The sequence below is a fragment of the Lepisma saccharinum genome, chromosome 4 (genome assembly GCF_977018435.1).
Source record: "Lepisma saccharinum chromosome 4, izLepSacc3.1, whole genome shotgun sequence".
Lineage (NCBI taxonomy): Eukaryota > Metazoa > Arthropoda > Insecta > Zygentoma > Lepismatidae > Lepisma > Lepisma saccharinum.
Genome location: NC_139232.1, coordinates 20,245,001 through 20,272,576, shown reverse-complemented (window position 1 = coordinate 20,272,576; position 27,576 = coordinate 20,245,001). Strand labels below are relative to the sequence as shown.

The window sequence follows — 27,576 nt, the reverse complement described above, 5'->3', positions numbered from 1 at the left end:
CTATGAATTTGAATCAGAAACTTGCATCGCAGTGTCTCTGGCAATACAATTATATTTCCCCACATCAACAATCCATCTTCTGTTGACCGTTCCAGACGTTTGTTCCATAGAGCTACTGCTACCTCATTGATTTGTGAATCAGTTCCTCTTGGCCAACCATTCTTAACTGAAGTTATTATTTTAGACAACAAACTATCGCTTTTTGTATGCTTCTTGATCTCAGACATTGGTATTGGCTGCAACTTTTGTTCTAGATCTGCATACGCTGTCAAAACAAAATCCGATTGCAATTTTTCTGGCAGTGGTAATATTGACAAAGCGTCTGCTATTGGAACCTTCTTAGAATACTCTATTTCGTAAATCAGAGATGCCATAAATATTTTCCACCTATGCAAACGTTCTTTGTGTTGCATGGGAACTGGCGTATTCGTATCAAGCAATCATTTGGCAGTCGTTGAATCAGTATACGTTGTAAATTTTTGACCTGCCAGATACTTGTATATGTAGAAATGCGTAACAGATGAAATAATGGCTAATGCCTCTCTTTCTCCCTGATGGTACATTTTCTGAGCAGGTGATAGTGTAGCTGCGAAACACGCCACTGTGCGATGTTCACCATCTATCCTGTATACTAATCATCCTCCAACACCGTAGCAAGAACTATCTGTTTCTAACATAATTTATTTTGAAGGATCGAAAGGAATTCCGATGCACATTGATTAGTCCACAACCATTTCTCGCCTTTCCTCAAAGTCGATATAGGTGTGGTATTGTAGGTGACAAGTTGTATAAAAAAAACTACTCTGAAATGCAACCATCCCTAAAAAAGACTTTGTAGTTGTACCTTATCCTTTGGCTCTGGACTTTCTAAAAGAGCACGCAAATGCTTTTCAGTTGGTGTGATACTATTTGCCGTAAAACGTCCTCCTAAATATATCACTTCTTGCACTAGAAATTCAGATTTACTTAAATTGACTTTAACATTATAATCTTTAATTTCAGGACTTGTTTTGGTCTTAGGAAACATTCTTGTAGACTATCTCCAGAAATGATATCATCATCAATAAATGCTGCAACTCTTTCCAAGCCTGTTAAAATTTGATCAATTACCTGTTGGAAAAGCTGAGACGAAACATTTGTATCAAATGGCAAACGTTGCATTCTGTATAAGTGAGAATCATAATTTAAACCCAATATGTTTTTGAGTCTGGATGCAAACTAACTGATGAACGAATTCATGGACCAGATACAGGGCAAGACGGCGGATCATTTTTCTGCGATGAAGACTTATTCATTACAGAAAAAAGTGGAAGTAATGGCTGTGGTTCTGTGGCGCCGGAAGCTTCTACGCCAGATAACAAACCGTCTACATCGTATTTGGATTATTCCTGCAGCCCACATCAGCGACAACAGCAGCATCAGTGTAGGATTTAATCATTGTTATTTTGTATCCTCGTTTTCATCTTTATATTGTGAACACAACACTAACTTGTAAAAATGCTGAACGTAAATCAAGCCTCGTGCAGTACTTTCCTATTTTAACTTTTTGTAAAATATCAGGAAAATCTGGTAGGGGGTACACTAAACCATTGATTTGAAAATTGACCGTTTTAGAGTAATCTACACAGATACGTATAGAATTGTTTGACTTCTTTACTGGCACAATAGGACTAGCCCATTCTGAATGTTCTATTGGAGCTATTATATTTTGCTTACACACTTTATCCATTTCTATCTTTATTTGATCTCGTAATGAATGTGCTATTCTGTACGCTTTCCTGAACACAGGCCTAGCATTATTCTGTAAAGGTACCTTGAAATCTTTAATGGATGTACTAATATCCTCATTAAACAATTCTGCAAGAGATGTTAGCAATTGTGAACGACAGTGAATGTTCATTTCTTTCAAATTTCTTGAAATATCTACCTCGCTCTCCTGTTTGTTCAGAATTATGGCTTTGATATTTTGCCCTTGCACATTTATTGTTCTTGAAATTTCACCTATTTCATCAATCTTTTGCTCATGTACCTTTGGAATATCGATTATGTCTGAACGCTGAATTTTCGAATAAGCATCTGGAAGCAATTCTTTCGGTTCCAGACCTAAACAAGCGTGTGTAGAATCTTCATTTTAAATGCAATCAATTTCAGGAAAAGTTTTTACCGATCATATTTTGAAAACATCATTTGTAACTTAGCAATCGACATAGAGTTTTGCTTGCATTTGCAATGTGACCGACCCCGTGGCGGCGTAGCGGTTAGCACAGCATCCATGACGTCTGGAGTTCCGGATTCGAATCTCAGCCTGGGCATAGGTGTCCTTTGTGAGTGAGTGTCCCTTCCTCAATCCTGTCATATCATCGCTCATACTCATCGCCACGATTAGCTAAAAGTGGCAGAAAACAGACGTAAAATAACCTAATCAAACGTTCGCAATATAGGGGCAATTTAGTGTCAGTAGTATTTTTCAATATTTGTCCTCGCTGGTACACTACTGACAAGAACTAGTAGACCTACCCAATTCAGGAGACAGCTTGCCTATCACCTGCGATTTGTAAGGAAATCGAGTGGGTCATAGAGCTGCAAATTGAAAGTGAAATTTGGCAGACTTCTGCCTCCCACATATTTCTTCTGTCTTCTCCACATTACCAGAAGTAATGCATTTTTGTTTTTGTCCTTCTCTCTTGCAGGCGTGGATATAGAGTACAGAGCCTCAATTTTGACGTCGAATAACTTTTGCGTTCCGCTCTAGTAATCAACGCTATCCATGCTGCCCACGGAAGCGTATCCATTACGCGGCTCCTGTGATGATGCCCGTCGGCTAAGGTGGAAGAAGGATGGTTCGATAATGCTAATGAGAGCCTCCACGCCAGAATTCACTAGATCACACCTTCGCTACGTGGGTGGTTCTGAGAGACACCATTCCTCTCTGTTAAACGGAAGAAATTTTAAAATTGGGATGGATTTCTGTCGGTAAACATCAACAGCATTCCCTCCAGACATTGAACTTCCTTCGCAGCACAATATAATGACCTTCTCGGTTTCATGTAACCTTGGGGTTCAATCGTACATTTTCTATCTGCAAACGCCTTTCGCAAATACCAATGACGTTCTGCACCCGCTCATGTCTTGCAAGCTAACAAGCTAAAGAAGAGAACCTTAAAAGGCTCTAAATTCAATCGCCATGGATTTATTAACCACCTCCGCTTCAGAACGAACCTCGCAAAACTATTTTAGTCTTTGAATGTTGAAATAAAAATATATAAGTGAAGTTCACAAAAACTACACTCTGTCCCGGCAATCTCTAGAACAAATAAACGAAAATAAGTTTTGCGCAAGTAGTGACTCGAGAGTGCTCCACCAATGAATCAATAACCAAGTCAGGCAAGTAGATACGGTGTTTCATGCAATCCTTAAAGTTACACACGTGCGATGTACTACGTATATTCTTTTTAGCGAAAAGTGCAGACTCGACAAGGACTCCAACCCTGGTCTATGGCCAAGTCTGTCATTGTCCTGACAACTGAACTACGGAAATTTTGCTGAAATTGTAGAAATTACGTGTGAGTAATAGCTTCACCCTGGGATAGACTAGGCACCGTCGATGTCATCAGTGTTTCAAAAGCATCAGATCCAGTTCTGGTAGCACTAACTACAACAATTTCATGTCAGGTAAAAACGGCGGAAGCCAAAAATCAGGCAAAACCCAAGCTGGCTCGGTAGCTCACTTGGTAGAGCAATGACACGGCATGCCAGAGAGCAGGGTTCGAGACCTGGTGAGCCTGACATTTTCGCTCAAATTCCTACGAAATCAGTAACGTTGTCCCCGAAAACGTAACCACTCAACAGCTAATGCACTTAACAGCCACTAGTGAAGAACTTAAGAGCAGGGTTGTTAAATGTTAAGGAACCCAAAAATTCTAACGTGTTCTATTGGGTTCTACTGAGGGACCAGAACCTTTCTTCTGGCAAAATATAAATTCGGTTGAAGTTGCGTATTGTTTCATTTCAATACGAAACTTGGACCTTTCTGGCACTCGCGCTTATTTCTGTCACATGAGTACTCGCGCGTTGTATTTTTTTACAACACTCATTATTTTCAGTCATACAATTGTAATTCTTCAATGAAGTCGGTTTTTTTTATTTTCTTAATATGTTTTAATGTTTTTGATACTAATTCAATCAATCATGAATACTAGTAATCACTGAATAAAATAAAAAGGTGAAACATAATATACTCTAAAAACTCTAAGACAAGTTTTAGGTAAGATATTTCTAATCTCAATTTAAATACATAGGATTTAATATTTACTTATGTTATTTAGACAGAAATTCTATGAATAATTTATTCTATTAATCATTAAATAAAATAAACAGCGGAAACAATGAAAAAAAAAACAACTTTCAGACACATTTGTAAGCCAAATATTTATAATATCTGCTGAGAAAGTCCAACAGAGACCCATTCACTGCTTCATTCTTCTGTTGCAACTAAAAGAGTGACTAATAAAACCACATATTTAGCAGTAACTATGAGGAAGAACCAACAAACAAATACGTTGGTGGAATCCATTGTTGGTGACCACGCATTTCATTCTAGTGTTTAAAATTATATATTGTTGTACTTTTTACAACAGCGCGAGTGCCGGCCGGAAGGTTAAACTGATCCGGAAAAATGGTTCCTTTCATTCGGAAAAATGTTCCTGGACCAGATTGAAATCCTTTACAGATAAAAAGGTTATTTACGGCCCGGAACCCATATACGCTTGTTGATTTTCTCTCCTGGATAGGAATTACATTTATTTAAAATGTAAAAAAAGGTAAAGCGTTCCCCTGTGCTTAGCACCACGCCATGTAGGCGTATAGGGGGTGTGGGGGTAACGCCCCACACTTTCTTGATCCGGTCGTGAGTGGGGGTGATGTAATCAGCACCACGCCCCTGACCGCCTTTACCCCCCAGGGTTTCCCCCAGGTACCCATGTTATTCGACGCTGGGTGGGCGCCGGGGCCGCTTCCAACGTTAGAAAAGTTAACGGATTTGAACCGGCCGGGGATCGAACCCGGGACCTTTACCATGGTAGTCAGACGCGTTACCGACTGAGTCAGCCTGGCCACAAAATGTCTGGACCGTTAAAAACCCTGCGTAAGACTTCACATATCTAGAGTCAATCTTGACAAACGATACACAAGCGTCCTACTCGGTGGTCTCGTGCGAAGGGAACCTCCAAGGTAGATAGAGATTAGGTAAAGCCATCCGAAGATTGCCGATCTTGCACGAACGCTTGACGTCACCGGAGAAGCAGTGAGCTCGGCTGAAGCAGACGGCCCCTAGCATTTATATGGGAGATTCAGAGAGCGAAAGTATATTATTACTTCTAGGAGGGGGAAAATACTAATTGTCATCCTCCAAGATGATATTGAGGCATCCTTTTAATGATTAGTAACATAATTGAAAACGCGCTACTTTTAAAAGGGGGCAAAGGACATGTAAAAAAATGTATATGGAACATCCATATTCCTGAAACTTTCTGACCGATGCGCTACAAAGAAAGTTACATGTTCTCCTTTCGTCATTTTACAAATTGTAATATAATTTTAACAAAAACGTGGCATGCTAAAGAAGAATTAAAGAGTTAAAAAAAATAATTGATTAATAGACTTAGTTTATTTTACTTCGCTTATCTATCACATATGGCTAATCGCAAAGATGAGGGTGCGTGATAATATGATGAAATTGAAGAAAGGAGAGTAGACCCATGCCCGGGCGGGGATTCGAACCTGGGGGACCTTGGCATCGTAAAGCGTTGTGCTAACCACGTCGCCACGAAGGTCAGCATCACAAGGACGTAAACAGAAAATTGCATCTATGTTTTAATATGCGAGAAACATTTGCGAGGAGATTATTGAAGTAACAAATAATTATTACAAGACGTTGTGATGAAAATTATTAATATATCTGAAATATCGAGAGTTGACCTTGCAGTCTCTAAATGTACTTCTAGGGTTACGCAAAACCTTTAGGCTACTCAAAATTGCTAGTGTAAATTTATAAGCTATTAAAATTTAAAACTTATTCCTGTTCGAAAAAAGAAACTGCCAAGTCAAATTTATATTTCGTAGAAATACATGTAGTTTTCTTTCACGAGGCCAAGAGAGTACTTATTTGGAGGGGACGGTGGCTTGGGAAGGCTATAGCCCCGGATCTCGATCTGCAAAGGGGCTTCCAGTGGGAAAACACTGCTATGAAATAGTCCAGAAGAAGGGGCGAAATGATTTTTTTTAAATGGCTCAAGAATACAAAGATATGAGTGGACATTTGTCAAGCTTAGTCTAAAACTTACAACTGATATCGTACGTGTGTGTGTGTGGGGGGGGTATCTACGTGAGGTAACACAGTGGAATATGATTCACAATACTAAAATTAAAATAAATATGTGGGAACAATAGAAATCAAAATATGTTGTAGCTATTGACGGCGCAATAGTAAAGATGGAGGGGTAAATCATATTTTCCCGGGGCAATCATGTTTATTATTCCGTTACATACGACACAAAAATGCATATTTTGGCTAAAAGAGCATTCATTCATTTATTTATTTTTGTCGTTTTACTGGGGCAGATAAGAGAGAGAGAGAGAGAGAGAGAGAGAGAGAGAGAGAAATTGTCGAACGAGAATAGGGGGGTGTTCCTGCCTCCCCCCTGTAGTGTGGTCACTATGCTGGATAAAAATGCACCAATTAATACACTATTAAATAAAACAGATACTTTTAAAACTTTTAATCAAATTATTTGTGAACTATGATTTAAATTTAGAGAGAGCACATTTAATTTGGATGAGTTAACTTCTGAAGCCTGCCATTTCCGAGCCTTCTTCCGGTGTAACTGAACTGCCCTTTGAGCCCTAGCTGCTACGTTCAGGTGGCGGAACGAGCAGAATACTAATTAAAACAAATATGTGACAAATATATATAAAAAAAACAACGTGTTGAAGCTATTGACGGCGCCAAAGAAAAGACAGAAGAGAAACAACGTGGAAAGTGCAGTGATATTTTACGGGAAGCAGCAGGCACGTATCCAGGGATTCCTCTCGGGGGGAGGCTGAAAACCATTTTTTAAAGGGGTATCACAATTGTATGTTTAAGGCCAGTGGTGGCAATTGGGTTCCAAAATATGGGGGGGGGGGGGTGGACAAGGAGACAAGCATTAAGAGGCCATAGTGTGATAGTGTGGAGGCAAAAGAATGGGAAGCAACTATCTCCTAAATCGTCGCCACTGTTTAAGGCTGTCATTTTAATCAGAACGTGAAATCGGGACATTTTCTACCACTCAACTCCTCTGTTTCCATGCATTAACATTGTGTGCCGGAACCATCTCAGTATGTGTGTTTGCCGGAACCATCTCAGTATGTGTGTTTGTCCATTTCTTCTCATCAGGCATCGAAACATCTATGTACCAGAAGTATTTTTACGAAGGTGTTACGCATGCACGGAATGCACAATCCACTCGACAACGAGAGATTCAAACTGTGTGCTGGGAACTGGACGCAGACAGTTCACGAATATTTCTCTCTCATTTAAGCCTGAACACCACTAATGTGTCTTGTCCTCCCATGTTTGCAGCTCTTATAAAAGCCGAAACCCACCAAATTGTTCATATTCAGGCCTAAGCACTCGCAAGTGTTCAAAATTGTCTGTAGAGTGTGTGTCGAACCCAGTAGCCTTAAACAAAAGTATTTTTTATGACATGAAATTCTCGGACTGCATACACAAAATTTGGTCCTGGCACAACCAAATCATCACTCAAAACTTTGATTTTCAGTTGATCTGTGCAGCTTATTTCTTTTTTAATAAATCGCTCCAATGCCCAGCCCGATACTGCCGAAATATTCACTTTAGAGAGAGAGAGAGAGAGAGAGAGAGAGAGACCTTCGACCCGAACTACTCGTAGCACTACTCGAAGTTCCGCTCTCGTCAATGTCTTTAGCTTTGGGACCGAACTGGAACTAGTGGTAGATTTCGTTACTTTACGGTATTTAGTCCATTTCATTTTCGAATCACTAAAACTTATAAAGCAACCAATGGACACTGACTGATCACTAATCGACTGTATGAATTGTAATACTTACCTCTGAAGTCTCCACCTGTGTTGTACAGATCAACCGGGAAATTGAAGCCGCGTATTAATATCCTCACTATATTCTAGAACGTTCCGCAGATATAACTATTCGTAAATATTGCCAATAGTTCGACTCCTTCTCTTTTCCAATAACGTTCCCTCTCGCGCTTTCCAGAGATTAAAAAATTACAATGAATCCGAATCGCCCTACGTGTGGCGCTACCTTTGTTGTGCAGCTTGCAAATGCTGACAAGTCTCTACATAGAGTTCAAGTTTGATACGACAACACCGAAAGCGTAAGAAAAGTTTACGTGCAATATTATCAACAGCAGGGTTATAGAACATTCTCCGTCTAGCCTTGATAGACGATAAAATTATCGTCACATTATTCAAGAAGATTTGATTTGATTTCATTTAGTTTATTTTACTTCGCGTTTTGTGCCTCTTGGCTAATTTGCGAAGATGGGGATGAGTGATGAAATGATGAAATTGATCAATGGACATTCACAAACAACCAAGCCCGACCGGGATTCGAACCCGGGACCCTTGGCGTCGCAGCGCGATGTGCTAACCACTCGGCCACAGGGTCGGGCTATTCAAGAAGACAACAACCTAATTTTATTTAGTGTAAACTGAAAAATTTCCTGGTGGAGGCACGAGTTACGATCCCCACCTTGGATACGCGCTATAAATAATAACAGGGTTATAGAACATTCTCCGTCTTGCCGCGATAATTATTTATCTCCTTAAATTATCGTCACATTATTGAAGAAGACAAAAACCTAATTTTATTTCGTGTAAACTGAAAAATTTCCTGGGGTAGGGGGCTCGAGACACCTGATGCCCACCTTATATACGCACTATTAACAATAACAGGGTTATAGAACATTCTCCGTCTTGTCTCGATAATTATTCCTCTCCTTAAATTATCGTCACATTATTGAAGAAGACAAAAACCTAATTTTATCTCGTGTAAACTGAAATATTTCCTTGAAGAGCGGGGGGGGGGGGGTCTCGAGCCACCTGATCTTTACCTTGGATACGCGCTATACAATAACAGGCTTATAGAACATTCTCCGTCTTGCCTAGATAATTATCTCTCAAATTATCACCATACGTATTATTCAAGAAGCCAAAAACCTAATTTAATCTAGCGTAAACTGAAAATTTTCTAAAGGAGGGTTTGAGCCCCCCTGATTCCCACCTTGGATACGAGCTGTTACCAATAACAGGGTTATGGAATATTCTCCGTCTTGCCTCGATAATTATTTATCTCCTTAAATTAACGTCACATTATTTTATTTGACACCACAAGAAACAAAAATCTCATTTTATCTAGTGTAAACCGAAAACTATTGGGGGGGCTCGAACCCCTTAAGCCCCCCCCCCCTTGAATACGTGCCTGGGAAGCAGTCACGTTTATTACACCCTTACATTTATATACAATATTAAAAAGTTCTGCTTTTAGATCTCGCACAATGCCTTTTTCACAAAAATGGTCAATCCCGCATTTTTTATATCAGTCAAGCTGTGATATTTTAGATTTATTCCGTTAGTTTTCTGATAATAGTTTTCACAGCTTTCCATAGCATTTAGGCATGATTTCAGTTGACAAGAACAAAATAATCTTATTTTAAAACATAGAGCAAAAAGAAATCCAACGCGCTTAAGTTAAAACTCCCTTACATTGGAAGCCTGGAGAGAACAAAACAGGGGTTCCTTCGTAACACGATTTCTTGAAAACCATTTTAGACATTTAAATCAACTTTGTGATAAATTGATTAGAAGGGATGAATATTAACAGTAAAAGTTGTACCTTTTCCCCTGCTACTATATTTTAGAAGATATTCGTTGTCAAATATCTCAATATTTGCATAAGGAACCAGCCTTTTCCGTGCCGAGTGTTTCGATGATGACGTCATGCATCCACGGACAACTGCGCATACGATCTGCGCCGCCGAACGAGCACCCCCTGGGGAACCTCATCTTGACAATCTAACACACTTCAACTACCATTGTGGGGTCACGGCTGATCCCCTTTGTTTGCAGCTAAGTTGCGTTCTGTTCGTGACGTGCACTCTTCTATTCTCTAGGCCGTGTGCTTGCAGAGCATAGACCTTCATCCTTCCGCTTTGGAGTCTAGTTGGAGTAACAGATACTGAGAATGGCTGCGCCGGTTCAGAATCCCGCCAAATGCGAAGTGCGCTCCGTCGTAAGTTTTCACCCAAGCAAGAGGCGAGTCCCTGGCGGATATCCACAAAGCAATTGTTCCCTTGTATGGAAACATTATGAGTCGCCAACATGTAACGAAGTGGTGCCGTGAATTCGCTGCAGGCAGGACCAACGTTCATGACAAACACAGAAACGGTAGGCCGTCTGTGATCACATTGAGGAAACAAATCGGCGTCTCACGGTAAGACAATTCCACGAAATCATTTCGGAAGTGTCTAAGACAACGCTCCATGAAGCTGTGACTCTAACATTAGGGTACAGGAAATTGTGTGCGCTCTGGGTACCTTGAGAAACATCTTGCAGGTCAACACTTTCAGGACGATGAAGAGATCAAGAACGAAGTTGAAATGTGGTTCGAGCAGAAGGCAGCAGAATTCTATGACTGTGGAATACAGAAGCTAGTACCCAGACTTAACAAGTGTTTGGACAATGCCGGAAATTATGTGGAAAAATAAGTCATGTATCACTAAATAATCTGTAGTGGACGTGCTGTCAAATACATATTTTGAATAAATACTAGCCGTTGTATCATTTCTTCCGCACCTGCTTCTTATATTTTTTATTTTATATCAAAAACCTGTGTATCATTATTAATTTATTTCCTATGATATATTGATCTGATTACTATTCTTTTATTCTAAGTCTAGTACAGAGCAATCCCTGACATTCGCTACGAGACTCGGCGGCAAGCGGTCCGGAGTCAGCGCTTGTCTTTCTCGGTGAATGGGTCCACGACAGTGGCACGCTACAGTCTGTTTTATTTTTGCTCTCTCTGCCTTTGCTCTCTTTCCCTTTCTGTTGACGTTGCAGACTGACGCCAGTATAATCCTCCCTCGGAAGTTGTGTTGTGTCGTGTCCATGTGTTGAAGATTGTTGCTTAATATGGCACCACAAAAGTTTACATTACAGCAAAGGATTTAACTTGTCGAGTGTTACTTCGGAAAGAGGAATTGTGGAGAAGTGCGACGACGTTTTGCAACGAAATTTCCTGGTGTTCCCATTCCACATAGGACCACTATATTAAACCTCGTAAAAAAGTTTAGAGTAACAGGGTCAGTTCTGAATAAAAGTGGAAAGAAAAATTGGGAAATCTAAAAAAATAAAGTATACAAAGACAATCCGCACACCATCCGTGAGTTACAAGAGAGTATTGCACGAGAAATCTGGAGAATTACAGTAGACGAACTTGCAGTTGTAAATCCCAATTTCCTTCGGAGATGCCAGGATTGTGTTGCAGCAGAGGGGCATCATTTTCAACACCTTCTGTAGTCAAGGTTAGTACACAATATGAAAACTGTAATTTAAATAGCCGACTCTAACGACTTTTGCGGACCCCGTTCACCGGGAAAGACAAGCGCTGATGCCGGGCCGCTTGCCGCCGAGTCTCGTAGCGAATGTCAGGGAATTCTCTGTACTATTACAATAATACTTCAGTATAATTTCATTGTCATATTAGGTTTTCACTATGTTAGGCATAGTTAAATAAGAGTATGAATTTCGTTTAGAGAAATGTGTAACTTTTAAGCTGTGTTTGAATAATAAACCTTTTTCTACATATTTATAATTTTCTATACTTTTCTGCCTTTTTTAATCTAGGAAGAATGATCACAGTCAATTAGAATATTAAAAAAATACGTAGGCTATTCTAAACAAATTTTGAAAAGAATTGGGTTCAGTTTTAACACCACAATAGGAGTTGTGTAACCAAAAAACACAATAGTAGTTAATGGTTTTAATCTTGACAGGGCCGTGATTTCTCTCTTCCCTAAGATGCAACTCTAGCTAATTAGTATAATTTGTGATGTATTAATGATTTATTGGATATTGATTATTGATTTTGTCGCAGATCACACAGGCATACACAAGCACACAAACAACTCATCGCAGCCACACGCACACACCCAGTCCCGATGACTAGTTTTGTACTTCTGCATATATATCCAATGCTGACTTGGACGAATAGATACAAAATATATCTATGTAAAATTACAGTTTTCATTTTCATCTAATGTAAAGCTCTTGAAACCAGATTTTTTTTTTCTTTTGCCGTGGCTATATAAAAAATAATATAAAATTAATCTCAACAAAAAGAATACTGAATTTGATTGGATTGAAAATAAACATTTGTTAGTTGATGTAATGAACGTAACCTACTGTTACCAAGAGGCTAATTCCAACAAGGAAGCGAGAGAACAGTGGAAGAAAGGAAATGATAAAATTGGTAGAAGCATCCAGCAAGGTACCTTTATAAGGTAGGCCATTCCCGAGGTTCCGAGATTTTCTCCCATGATTCTGTGCGCGCTATGACGTCATTAAGAGGACAGAATGGAACTTTCTTCGTTATCGTATACGGAAGCTCGAGATAAATGGGTCTATTATTTACTTATACACACTTTTTCTTGACTGCCGGTAGAATAAGAACAAATCAACCTGTTTGTGCTCTTGCCACGTGCAATAATAATAGAAGAAAATCGCCTGGAATAAAGTGATCATCGCTTCCCAAGAAACAAGTTGCTGTAGCAGGATTAATTCAATTTGTTCCTCCAAATTTCGGACTTACTCAGTGGTGCAACCACAGGGGAGGGCAGGGGCATTTACCCCCAACCTTCGACGGAAGTCAATTCTGGGAGGGGGGGCAAACATTGATGGCCAAAGGCATCTGCAGGGGGCACAGAGGAGAAATTGCACCCTTCTATTTCAAATTTTATACAAATAAAAATACATTTCGTAAAATTTTCTTGCTCGCTTCGCTTGCAGTGCGTCGGGAGTCGGCCATGGGCGCCAAATAATCTAATTTTAAAAAAAAATGTGAAAGAGAGAATGCCTTAGCGCCATGTGATATTATTTGTTCCTTATTAAATCAATATTGTTTTAAATTGCAAAAATTGGATCTAAAAATTTTGTTTCTCGCTTCGCTCACAATATAATTGTTTTTTGTAATGCGATGTATTTAAATAATATGTTTTGTATATATATGTAATGAAAAAACTTTGAATACGTACATAATTTAGTGTTAGCATCTTGCATATGTATTTTCTTATTTTATGTCGCTCCATGTTGCATATGTGTAAAACATATGAAAGTTATACATGTTATATGTACAAAAAATATCTTCGGCATGCATTTATCATTCATTTTCTGCCATTCAAAAATACAGTGTGTGTGTGTGCTTGTATTCAATTATTAGCTAATGTAAAAATTCCTGGTGTTGAAAAAATATTTCAAATCGTTTGTTCCAAATAAATGCTTTAGCACAGACATCTACCTCCCTTTTGCGTAATTTATGAGGATAATAACGTCTTTGATACTACTACACTACTACCACTAGTAATAATAATGTCATTATTAATGTTATTATTATTACTATTATTATTATTGGTACGTTTATCCTGGTACTTTCTCCCTCCAGATAAAAATTCGTGGTTGCGCCTCTGGCCTTATCTTCCACACTCGCCCTCCGTATCATCACGTATGCAACTTTCAAAACCTTTACACAATCGGAACTCAGTTTCTAAGTATTGCTTCATTGAATATTGAGTGCAAGATAAGATTTATTAGCTTTGAAGTTGAAACATCGTCCGCAAAAATAATACTTTGAACATCTCGTAGGTAGCGAACACTAATTAACAATTGCACTGTTACTTTACTTTATGTGCGTTTGTTGAGAAATTGTGCTGAAAATATAATGTACGACTTACAGGACAGGCGTTTCTCCCCTGCACATCCTTTCAATCTTCTCGTCAATCAATGAGAAGAGCTGTCATGTAAATAATGACCAAAGAAGCTATTCAATCAGGCCCGTAGCCAGGAATTGTTTGTGGGGTGGGGGGGGGGGGGGGTGGCGACGTCAATCCTAGAGGGGGTAAATTTTTAATATATTGTGTCGCATTGGCACATATTATGGTAGGGTACACAGAGGTACTTGCCCCCCTCCCCCAAAAGCTATAAGTAACAGAAAAGGGATGGTATCTTGAAACTGCAACGAACAAAAAAAAACTTCGAGCAACATCAAATAGCAATATTTCGATAATGACCTTTCCACGTTGCCAAAGAATATAAAGTTTAACATAAATAGGCTAATAGGGACTGTACCTACTTGATATCGTAATTGATTGATTTGGTGTATTAAGTCCACTTTGTGCACACTAAGGCTAATTGGGACTGGACCTACAGTTTAAAGTGGGATCCGAACCATTATGTGCCTTCACCTACTTGATATTTACAGGTCGATAATGTTAATTGATGACTAACAACAGCTTTGGGCCTCTCTGCAGACCTGATTAAGGGAGCCCTTTATAAATCATGCTTCATAATGATTTCCTCTAGTTTCCAGTATGCAATATTTTTTACGCACAAAGGAATCTATCGAGAATCCAACAACACCACTGTGTTGTGTTGTACAAGCAAAATCGAATTAATTACATAATAATGGTTAGGATCTACACTTTGATGAATAGTATAAAAATTTGTAATCTACATTTTTTCTAAAAGCTAAAACATTAAAACATGGGTCCCTTAGTCCACCACGGACTCTATTTCCTTCAAAGGGGAGACTCTTGGAACACTACAGACAATGTTTGCCTACTGGTTACGTTAACCATTTTGCAAAATATTGTGTGAATTGTATTATATTATAGTTGAAATACATGTTTCGACACCTGACAAAAAATAGGAATCCCTTGATTGACCAATGACTTCTTCGATTACAGTGTCATCATTAATATTTGATATTAAGTTTCATAGAAAGAAATTGTTTTAATAGGGCGCAAATAATTTTACGGGGGCTCCCAGGGCCGATTCCCGCCGCCCCATATAGCTATGGCTCTGAACTTGGACTATAAGAATAGGAGAAATTGTGAACGAAGCATGCAAGATAATTTTACGAAATGTATTTTTATTTGTATAAAATTTTAAATCGAAGGGTGAAATTGCCCCTCTGTGCCCCTTGCAAGTACCCTTGGCCGTCTGGATGAAAAATGCAAGGAACACGTCCTCCCCGATGGCGCAGTGGTAACGTCATCGCCTTGAAATCAAGGGGCCCCGGGTTCGATACCCGGTGGAGGTACAAAGTGGTTCGGATCCCACTTTAAACTGTGGGTCCAGTCCCAATTAGCCTTACTGTGCATAAAGTGGACTTAAAATATCAAATCAATCCAAGGAACACGTAAATACTAATTCCATCATGAGTATCCAATTGTCCTGCTATTCTTAGATTCTCCTAGTCTTGTTTCTTTACTTCAATGTTTGCTTCCTCTAGAATGAACTTCCGTCCAAGGTCGGGAGGGGGGGCGGTATATGGCCCCTGCCCCCTGTGGTTGCAGCACTGTCTGTGAGTGTCTCTTCATCAATTTCACGTCGTCACTCATTGTTGCGATTAGCTAGTAGTGGCAGAAAAGCAAGGCTAAGTAACCAAGATTCAAATATCCACTCCCTCCCTCTACCACATGAATCACTATTGCCAAAAGGTAGACTTTTGAAACAAAAATTTAAGCAGTTCCAAGTTCATAGCAACACATCCAAGAAAAAACATCCGAACACATTCGGCACCATTAATACAAGACTACTCAAAATGTCACAACTGTTCTAGATACTGAAAATTGTGATATCATTTCCCGAAGTCTGGGTCTGGAAGAGAAATTACCCCCCACCCCCACCCAATCTTGCTAGAGTAACACATGATATAATTTTAAACATTAGTGAGAATTTCAGGTAGGGATGTGTTCTGTATTTTTCACAGGGGGGCAAAGGAGGCTCTCAGGGGGGGGGGAATTGCCCCCCTGACCCCCTTTAGCTACGGACCTGTATTCAATGTAAAGCATACTTATCAAAGCAAGGACAATTTTATCAATGATTTTTGTATTATCAATATAATATGTTGTATACACATCTATTATATTATAATTTTAAGATATTGTACAAATATAATACTACTTTGCTGGCTTTAATTTATTTTATATCTGCTTTAAAAAGCCTCGTTGGTTCAGTCAGTAAATAATCTGTCACGCTGAAGACGAGGATTCTGTTCCCAGGGAGGTTGGTCTCGAGGGGGATTTTCTCAGCGACGTCCTTGCATGAAAACTGCTTTGAGGTTCACCAGGGGTCTAAAAAAATAGTATTTTGGGGGCCGGAACGTGATGCTAAAATCACCTTCATAAATGTCCGGGATTGTGAATCATAATCCCTATATTCATTCATGGTATGTTACAACGCGCAGAAGGTACTTTTGCTTTTAAAACTTAGTGCATATTTAGTCGCACACCGTGGCCGTTCGGTCTAAGACGTCATGCTTTGGGCTCTGGCTACTGAACGTGCAGGTTCGAGTCTCTTAGGGGAAGCATAACAACTTTCCTTCTGAGGTTTCGGACTGTGTATGGGACAGGCGGCCACCCACCATTGTGAGGAAATTGGAAAGCTGCGAATGAGTAGCGTAATCCGGTCATGGAAACTTACAAACAAGACTGGGGGGTCGTCGTGCTGACCACACGTCACCTCGTAACAGGTTGGATGATCTCCCGCCCCGGCAGGTGGAAGTGAGGCCAGCAGTCTGTAGGTAGGCCTTAGCCCTGTATTAGTACACATTTTAATACATGCCGCGAGAATACTGACACATTATGAAATTTGTTTGACTCAACTCAAACATACTGCAGAAACTCTTTCCTTGTAGATTTAATAGCCGGCATCCGTGGCAGAGTGGTTAGCAAATCGTGCTACGACGCCAAGGGTCCCAGGTTCGAATCCCGGCCTGGGTATGGATGTTTGTGAGTGTTCATTCATCAATTTCATCATCATGACTCATCCCCATCTTCGCAATTAGCCAAAAGTGGCAGAAAGTGAAGTAAAATAAACCAAATAATAAAAAAAGCCTAGATTTAATATTTCATATTTGTGTTGTTTGATTGAATTGGCGTTTTAAGTCCGCTTTTTGCACAGAAAGGCTAATTGAGACTGGACCTACAGTTTAAAGTTGGATCCGAACCACTATGTGACTACACCGGATATCGAACCCGAAACCCCTTGACTACAAGGCGACGGCGCTACCACTAGGCCATCGGGGAGGCCATATTTGTGTTGCTTCACAAGACTTATTTTCTAATTGCGCACTGTATTATTAGTAAAACACATTTTATGTGTGTGTTGGATATGGTATGAGATTTAATTAGGAAAAGCGATGGATAATGTAATATTTATACAAAGTAAATTAATGCATTATGTTCTTACAACAAATGTAACTATTACAGAATAGGAAGCCAGTGACGAAATTAGCCGTAAGTTTTTTTTTAATTCCTCGCAGTAGTAAATATTGTTACAAATAAAATCCAGAAATTTAGATCCTCAACTCAGGTGGATAAGAGATCAGATTATAATTCTCAGCTTGCATTTACCTCCGATTTAGAAGTATCATTCGACCGAAAAGCAATCTCTGACTGTTGGCTGATAAATGCGACGTGCCTAAAATACAGGAAAATGTAACAGCATCATCGTTCCATTATTTTTGTTTTGTATTTGTATTGCTTTTGTTTTATTTCAAGTATAATTTACCCCTTGGCTAATCGCAAAGATGAAAATGAATGGTGAGTAGATGAAATGGATGATCACAAATTCATGTGGATCACAAACAGTACAGAGTACTACACAGATTGTTGGCCCACATGCCAGAACCTAGTAAGCCCGCAAGAATGAAGTTCCTAGGATATATTTATTACCTGGAAGAAATATTGCTATTTGAATGTTTCCCGAAAAGACACCATTTGTACAATAGCCATTATCTAATTCATTCGCCGGCTCGGTAGCCGAGGGCGTTAAGTGGTCGACTTTCGATTTCGCCTCCCAAGTTCCCGGTTCAAGTCCCAGCATGGGCATAGGTGTTCACTGCGAGTCAGGCACGTATCCAGGAATTCCTTTCGTGGTGAGCTAAACACCATATTTTTAAGGGGTATATATAGAACCTCACAATTGTATGTTTAAGGCCAATGGTGGCAATTGGGTTCAAAACGAGAGTGGGGGGGGGGGTGCAAGAAAAGTTTACTTTCTCTTCGCTTGGTATACAAGGGTTAGCATAAAGAGGTCATAGTGTCAAGACAAAAAAATGGGGAGCAACTATCCCCAAAATCGTCGCCACTGTTCAAGTCTGCCAAATTATTCAGAATGTGAAATCGGAACATTTTTTACCACTCAACTCCTCTGTTTCCATGCATTAACATTGTGTGCCGGAACCATCTCAGTATGTGTGTTTGTCCATTTCTTATCATCAGACATCAAAACATCTATGGCGTCTTCGAGTGTTTTTACGAAGCTGTTACACATGCACGGGATGGACAATCCACTCGACAACGCGAGATTCAAATTGTGGGCTGCCAACTGGACGCAGAAAGTTCTCGAATATTTCTCTCTGATTCGAGCCTGAACACCACTACTGTGTCTTGTCCTCCCATGTTTGCAGCTCTTATAAAAGCCGAAACCCACCAAATTATTCATATTGAGGCCTAAGCACTCGCAAGTGTTCACAATTGTCTTCCGCAGTCTTGTCGTATATTGGCACAAAACAAAGTAAGTCTTCTCGAATACAGTTCGAAACAATTAATTCACAATAAAAACCCTTCCGATCCCAACACATCTAGTGTTTCATCTCCCAATATGATTAATTGATTACTCATTTATCTCCAGTGACGTGCCCAAGGGAGGGTTGGTGAGGTCATAACCAAATTTGACCAAGTATTCCTTAAAAAAATGAACTTCATAGAGAGGAAAAGATGGCAAAATGAGGACTGACCACCAAAAATAGTATGCATAACCCTCCTCTTCGAAAATCCTGGGAAAATTTGGTCATGGCACAACTAACTCATCACTCAAAACTTTGATTTTCAGTTGATCTGTGCAGCTTATTTCTTTTTTAATTAACCGCTCCAATACCCGTTACTGCTTAAATATTCACTTTAGAGAGAGACCTTCGATCTCTTCGGCCCTCGACCCGAACTAGCACTACACTGAGGCTCCGGAAATTCCGCTGTCGTTAATGTCTTCTGCTTTGGACCCGAACTGGAACTAGTAGTAGACTTCGTTACTTTATGGTATTTAATCCTTTTCATTTTCTAATCACTAGATCTTATAAAGCCACCAATAGAATATATGAACTATCACACTTACCGTTGAATACTCATTAACCGATTCTGTTGTACAGATCAACCTGGAAATTGAAGCCGCGTATTTTAACCTCATTATATTCTAGAACGTTCCACAGATAAAACGATTCGTTAATGTTGCCAGTAGTTCGACTCCTTCTCTTATTCAAGAACGTTCCCTCTCGCGCTTTCCAGAGATTAACAAATTACAATGAATCGTCCTACGTGTGGCGCTACGTTTGCAGCTTCCAAATGCTGACAAGTCTTTGCATAGTGTTGCGACAACACCGAAAGCGCAAGAAAAGTTTTAATGCAATATTATCAACAACAGGGTTATAGAACATTCTCCGTGTTGCCTTGGTAAGTATTTCTCTCCTTATATATTATCGGCACACTATTTTAGAAAACAAAAACCTAATTTTGCCGGACCCTGTGGCTGAGTGGTTAGCACATCGCGCTGCGACGCCAAGAGTCCCGGGTTCGAATTCCACTCTGCCATGGTTGTGTGTGAATGTCCATTTATCATTTTCATCATTTCATCACTCATTCCCATATTCGTAAATTAGCTAAGAGGAACAAAACGCGAAGTGAAATAAAATAAATCAAATCCCAAAAAAAAAAACTAATTTTATGTAGAGTAAACTGAAAAATTAAGGTGGGCTCCAGCCTCCTGATCCCACCTTGGGTGCGCACTATTAACAATAACAGGGTTATAGAACATTCTGTGTCTTGGCTCGAAAATTATTTCTCTCAAATTATCATCACATTATTCAAGAAGCCATGAACCTAATTTTATGTAGCGTAATTTCCTGAAGGGGGTGCTGGAGCCCCCTGATTCCCACCTTGGATACGTGCTTGACTCGATAATTATTTCTCTCCTTAAATTATCGTCACATTATTTTATTTCCCACCACAAGAAACCAAAAACCTCATTTTATCTATTGTAAACCGCAAACTTTCTGGGGGGGTCGAGCACCCTAAGCTCCCCCTTGGATACGTGCCTGCTGAGAGTGTCCTTTCATCAATTTAAACTAATCATCACTCATCCTGTTCGTAGCGATTAGCCAAAATTGGAAGAAGACGCTAAATAACATAAAAAAACTTATCCTCATCGTGGCGATCAACTGGAGAATCTGAAAAGTAGCGTAAAAATATTAAAGGGAAATTCCAGGACATTCAGTAAAAATTCATATCAGAATATGCCCGGACAAGAACTTTCCTTAGAATTAGACATTTAAAATAAATGCAATAGGTTAGCTGGAAAGGAAAGCTGGCAGTGGACTACAGCCTACAGAGACAAGATATCACGCATATAATGTATGAAAAATAAACTATGCATTATTTCGGAATAAGTATATTCTTCTATCGCGTATTTGATCTCTTGTTGTCAAATTAAATTAACAGCTTTGGTGTATAATATCAAAAGATGCATGAAAACACAGCGTTTCATGGGCCATCTGCTACATTCTACGCATAGCTTTCTTCCGCTCGTGTCCGCTTGGTGACGTCACAAGCTCTAGCCAATAACGTGCAAGTCTCGGAGTGGCCCCCTCTGAGCATCCAGAACCTTCATCAAAATGACATTGCAGCATTTATTTGCCTGGATAAAAGTAAGGAACCATTGAATTCAACGAATCTAGATTAGCCAACAGTGAAATTTTAAACCTCCGACCTTGCGAATATGAGAATGTCATTTTATCCACCTACCTAAAATTGTTTGAATTGAAAGAAATAATGTTAACGAAAAATGTTGATACAACCTTTGAAGCAAAACAAACAATATCCCAGGCGGAACACAAATTCAAAGAATACGTTTACACGTGCCTTAATCAAATTGAAACAACAACGAAAAATTATGTCTAAAAAATACATTCACCAGAATCTAAACGCCGGAAAATATCGTGTAATACAGTATACACAACATTATTTACCAATGGTAACGCTATTAAGCCTTGTTTCCATGTTAATAAAACATTAAAATGCTGACCAAAGGCAAACTTTTATAGCATAAACATGTTAATATAAAAGTAACGATTCCACCCTCTGTCAGGGTTTTCTTCATTCCTTATTGTGAATATTCGTCTGAAAAGGACCCTGTTAGAGGGTAGAAACGTTACGTTTTTATGTATATTTTTCATACTATAAAAGTTTGCCTTGGTCAGCACTATAACGTTTTATTACTTACCAGCTCTTAATACACTTTTGAGAAGGTATGTAAATATGAAACAGAAGAAGGCTATATCAACGAAAGCCTACAGTCCGAACATAAAAGTCAACAGATTGTAAGACATGTTTACAAACGCGAGGCCAGGATATTTATTCAAGGATTTCCAGATTCAATGCCTGTGGGTTCCCAAGGCAAGTTTTTCTGATATTAAATGAGAAGACCTGAATTCCGAAACGCAAACGTGGTGTATGTAGGCTGTATGTCAGCAAAGATTGCTGTAAATTGAATACATGTACAATATTATCAACAAATTAGTGGTCTGAATGTAAGTGGCATTGACGTTAAAAATAGACATACGGTTACTAATGTCTAATTGAGCCTGTCATGAATGTTAATTTGACATTAACCATTATCCAATTAAGCCTTCTTGAATGTTAATTGATTATCTATCACATAATTTAGATTTTCATTAACTTTAATTGTACATTATCCATAATGCAATTAAGACTTTCTTGAATGTTAATCGGGCGTTATGCATAATCCAATTAAGAATATTGTGAATTTTAATTTGACATTAAGCATTAACTAGATTCGTCTTCAATTGCTTTCCATGCATTCTTGGTTAGAACGCAAACAAGGAAAACATATGTTTAAACGTCTGTTTTTATATTTCTTTGTTATTCATCATCATAGGGAGAAACATTATTAACTAAAATTATGTAAATTAAACTCAATACTTACCCACATGATCCTAATGAGGAAGAGGCAGTTGACAAATAAAACAATTATAATTGCGCATTGATACACCCAATCGTAACTCGGCTCCGTCATCCAACTGCAGTGTCTTGTTTCGCTCTGGTTGGCTAAATCCTGAAATGAATATTCGTAATTGAAAAACAATTATGTAAACAAACAAAGATTAATAATAAATAACTGGAATGAAAATGATTAAATTATGTTCTGGAGGTTGGGTCTGGTTTTGGAGCTTGTGAAAGTATTATTGAACATATAGAATGTTGTAATGTCTTTGTAAGTAGATGTTGAATTCTTTTGTTGGTTTGTTGGTAGGAATGGAGTTATGTAAAGATGATTTAGAGTAATGGAATAAATTGTTGTTTTGGTACATAAAATGGAACCTAAGTGCATTAATATATTTTCGCCGTTAATAATGTGGCAGATATGTGGTAAGATAATTGTTGAAAAATTAGATTTTCAGCAGAAAAGAGAAACAGATTTAGCAAAACACATGATCAGTTTTGCAGTGTGCGTGTTGAGTACCAGCATGCTGGTGAGTCTAAATCGAACTACGTTGGTGAATGGCCCGAATGGAGACTCTTAATAGAATTCTGTGAGGCCTAGACTGCGTTTGATATTTCATATTTCGACTCTGTTTCAACTGTGTTCGAAATATCGAATTTCACACCTGCTCTCAGCACAAATGAGTTCCCCCGATGGCGTAGTGATAACATCGTCACATTGTAATTAAGGGGCCCGGGGGATTCGATTGCGGGTGGAGGCTCGTGGTGGTTCTAATTCCACTTAAAATTGTAGGTCCATTCCCGATTAGCCTCTCTGTGCTTAAAGTGGACTTAAAACACAAAATCAACCAACCAACAAACTCACCAGTCGAACCGGGGACCTTTGATGACCAGGTCCATATTGGCCGACGTCATACTTCTTGACAACAATTGTTCACATCATTCATGGTGGTTTACACCATGGTTGCGAGACGACTTTAAAAATTTGTGTGGTGAGTTTTTTGTTCCTGAGGCTGCGTCTGAAAACTCCAAAAAGCAGGCTTTCTTGTCGGAAGTGATAACACCTACAGTGAGTTCGAAAACGCCAACTGAACGAGCAATCGAGTCCATAGCATACAATAAGGGACAATGCAGACTTGGTTACTAGACTTGTTGCTCACGTGTTTGAAATCATGGAAGTTGATAGTCAGCCAGGTGTTGGTTGTGGTTCTTTTATCGTGTGGCAATGTAAGTATAAGAACTTTTAAAAATGTTATGTGATATATAAGGTGAAAAATAAGTGTTCATAATCTGGCAATTACAATGTATTCTTAGTTTTATCTACTGATTGTATTATGCGCTTCAGTCGAAGTGCAATTCGAAGATTTTTTGCTACCAGTCCAAGGTTTCAAGACTGAAACTGCAATACCATTCTGGAAGAATGTTCGCTTCAAGCACCTTTAGGACACCACACGGCATTAGAACGCAATGAAATATATTTAAATTTCGAGGGCTGTTCAATAAATAATATTGCAAGAATTTGTCAGCTGCATATATGTATTGTCTCATTGTCTCATTGACGCAGCGCAGAGCGTCAGAGAAGGGGAGGGGAAATCGCGTGTGCAGAGTGAAGCAGTACACTCTGCTGGGACGGCTGATAACTGCCGTCGCTTTCCCCCCTCCATGCAATTCCATTCCTCTCACATGTGTATTGATGGAGCCTTCTCGCGTCACTACTTGCACAGAGACTTGTTCTCGTTCACCTGCTCCAGAGATACCTGGGACAGAGTGTAGGTCTCGTTTCTTTATCTATTGACTCACCCTCGTATTTATAAATGCTGCGAACACAGATGAGATCCAGTTTTACGATACAGAAGCCCAACTGCATATTTCGCCATGAAATGCAATCTAACATAGAGGACATTTCAGTTTTTATAAGGTTTGTTCCAAACCGTACTGGTTGATCGTGCTTTGATCTCCATAAACCAAAATACATTTGCATCGTTTCGAAAATTAGAACTGTTTAGGAGAAAACCAGCATCCGGTGATTCTGTTTCAGCTTGGAATTGCTTTGTAAACTTCCCCCTCATTCAATTCCCCCTCCCTCCAGTGACCTCATTCGTCTGAAATGAGATACTAATGGACCAGAATTCTCAGGGGAGGATTCAATGGGCATTGGAGGACACTGCCTCTAGGACGGGAATGCAAATAGCGTCTTTCTCCTCTGAAATAAACCCAATGGATTTAAAAGAACAGAAAAGTGAAACGATTTTGCTGTTTTCGCATACATTATGGTATTTAGGGTTTAGAGTTGACGTGGATTTAAAATATCCCTCTTAACAGATTTTATAAAGAGTTTACTTCTACGTTCCTGCCCCCTCTCTGGAATTCTGAGATGGTATAGTGGGTAACGCAGTCGCCAACAAAAGATTTGTTCAGTCCAATATGAAATTGGGCCAAATGTTTAATTCATTCCTTGGTTACATATACCAATTGGCATCAAAGTTATTTTCTGTAAAAATGGAATAAAAGACAAGAATAAATATTTACGTTTCTTTACTCCCGTAAGTTCCGTAAGTTAGTCTCAATGAAGATGAATGATAATTTAATTAAAGAGCGTATGCAATAAAAGAACTAGGCTAGGCTCTGTCAGAGACGCGAACCCTGAACTTCGATGATGCCGTCTGAAAATCAAACAACACTTTTGAGCATATATATTCCTTGTTAGGGTTTATTTTATAACACTAAATTTGGTGGGAGAACAGCCACAGGTTGAACCTCGCCCTTTAATATAGAAAATTTGAATATATTTTTACATGGGTTCAGTTTCACTAACAAATTTTACTCATTTTGGAAAACTTGTATTGTTCCCTACACTCTGTCCCAGGAGTCTGTGAAGGAAACGAACGGAAACGAGTTCTCAGCGCAAGTAGTGACTTGAGAGGGCTCGACCAATGAAGGCGTGAGAAGGGTAAAGGAGTACATGAAGGGAGAAAACGTAACTGCAGCTACCAGCCGTTTGCAACAGAGCTCGCTGCTTCTCTCTCTTCCCTTGTCTACCTTTATAAGAAAATGTAGCCCCACAGACTCCTGGAACAGACTATATCTTCACATTTGTTTCCTATCTTCGTAGAAAATTACTTCATACGAACATGCGTATGTACTTCTAAATATTTAGGCTATATATAATTTCATTAATGATATTCAATCAAGGCAAAAATACAATGTTGTTATATTTGTGGGCCTGAAGTAAAACTTGATCTACAAAACTATAGAGTTGAGTGTGGCTTAATGTGTTATCAATATGTTCGCTTATGTTTCTTCCATCTTCGGTTACTTAATGAACCTCCTTCACTATTATGCAGTAACTGAATCAAATCCCACTTTAAACTGTAGGTCCAGTATATATATATAGACTACCTGTGGGTAGAGTGGCATTAACATCAACAAACTTTTAATCTGGATTCGATGTTCACTCAATTTCAAAAGGAGGAATCCTTCATCAATTTAATCATCATCCCTCATCCTCAACGTCGCGATTATCCAAAAGAGGCCAAAAACGATGTAAAATAACCTAATTCAATAAATTAATCAATCAATTTATTCATACACGGACTCCCCGGCAATTATTTTTTACAGCATGTCAAAATTCCAGTATACAAGGATGTAAGACATATGATTGATTGATTGATTGATTTGCTTTATTTTACTTCGGCTTTTCTGACACTTTTGGCTAATTGCGAAGATGGAGATGAGTGAACACGGTGATGACTGTACCACGCATATCATCCGAAGATGTCATATTGGTGTAGGAACGTTTTACTCAGCGTATCGGATCTCATTTTGAAATTTAGGTCCAGTTTCCATTAGCCAATGTGATCATATAATGAACATAAATCAAATTTTGACAAAACTATTTTTTACTAAAAAGAGGACTTTAAACTAAATTACAACGCCGAAATTTTACCTGCTGTGTTACAGAAATGGATTGAGCCGCCAGCGTATCATAAAATGAAATATTCTTCGGCGAAACCAAAAAGTGCATTCGGAAATAACCTTGGGACCATGACTTATTCGTATCCGGTACGTTTCTGGAATCTCTTCTTCTTGGCAATGCCTTTCAATGCCACCACACAACGATGGCTTATTTAACGTGGAAAAGTTATTTTCTCAAAGACCCGCCAGAAAAGAACATTCATGATACTGGACGAGACTCCGTGGCCGAATCCCTAGAGGAGGGTTTTTAAAGATCCATACATTCTAATGGGTTCTATTGAGTTTCAAGACAGGACCGGCACTTTTTTCTCGCAAAATTTAAGTTCTGTCCAAGTTGCGTATTGAATTTCAATTCTGAGCTTGGACCGGATTTAAGTTGATCCAGAAAAATGTTCCTGGAACGTATTTACATTCATCCGGATAAATGGATCCTGGACTGAATTGAATTAATTTAAAATTCCTGGACTTTCAAGATGGCCTGCTTGTTTAAGCGAGTGTCCTTTTACTTGTTACCATTCGCTTCTTTACGATGAGTCAATTAATTCCCGTTTCTTTCCCTTCGGCTTGCAAGGTGCTTAACGAGGTGCGAGGGAGTGAGTGTCGAATGCTGCCTTCCGGAGGCTAATCCCTTCGCTCCTTTGCTCGCTCGCCGCGACCCATCTAGCCGCAAAGGAATTGCTGATGCGGCGGTGTTGGGGAAAAGCCACTGCATCAATTCTCTGTCACGGTTCATACATAAGAACGGCCGTCAAAGGAGGCTTGCCTGTACGGTCAGCGCGGAAGTGGCATGCGGCAACCGGAACTGATCATGCTAATGGTATACTCCTGTCAGTTCATAAAGTGGCACACACGTTAAGTTAACGATTGGTGTATCATAATCAACCCTAGCTTGCTCGAGGATTGGGAGGGCGGAGAAGGCGGCCAGGCTCACCCCCTCTTGTTTCATCATTTTTCAACTGAAAAAATTTTCATTAAAAATTGAAAAAAAATTACATAGTTGTGTAAGGTGTTCCCAATGTTTCTGCATTTCTTTTGTACATAAAATTATAAAGGAACGTACATAGGAGGAAAATTCACGTGGTATACCTGTCTCTAAACGTCCCTCCTCTTGGGATGTGTGTTGCGATAAGGCACCTACGAACTAACTCTCTAACTTTCTTAAACCCGAAGATTTATGGCTGAAGCAATACAAGCCTTCCATCTGTCCCTAT

At 39.2% G+C, this 27,576-nt stretch overlaps 1 protein-coding gene across 3 annotated transcripts in view; it reads right to left on the bottom strand.

Annotated features, from left to right (window-relative positions):
* The window catches only part of LOC145986395 (diuretic hormone receptor-like), a 942,340-nt gene that overhangs the window by 59,039 nt on the left and 855,725 nt on the right, over positions 1–27,576 (bottom strand). For all 3 annotated transcript variants that reach the window (XM_083120362.1, XM_083120363.1, XM_083120364.1), the window contains exon 9: positions 22,374–22,502. In XM_083120362.1, the coding sequence (XP_082976488.1) occupies positions 22,374–22,502 (129 nt within the window). The remainder of the gene's footprint in view (positions 1–22,373; positions 22,503–27,576) is intronic.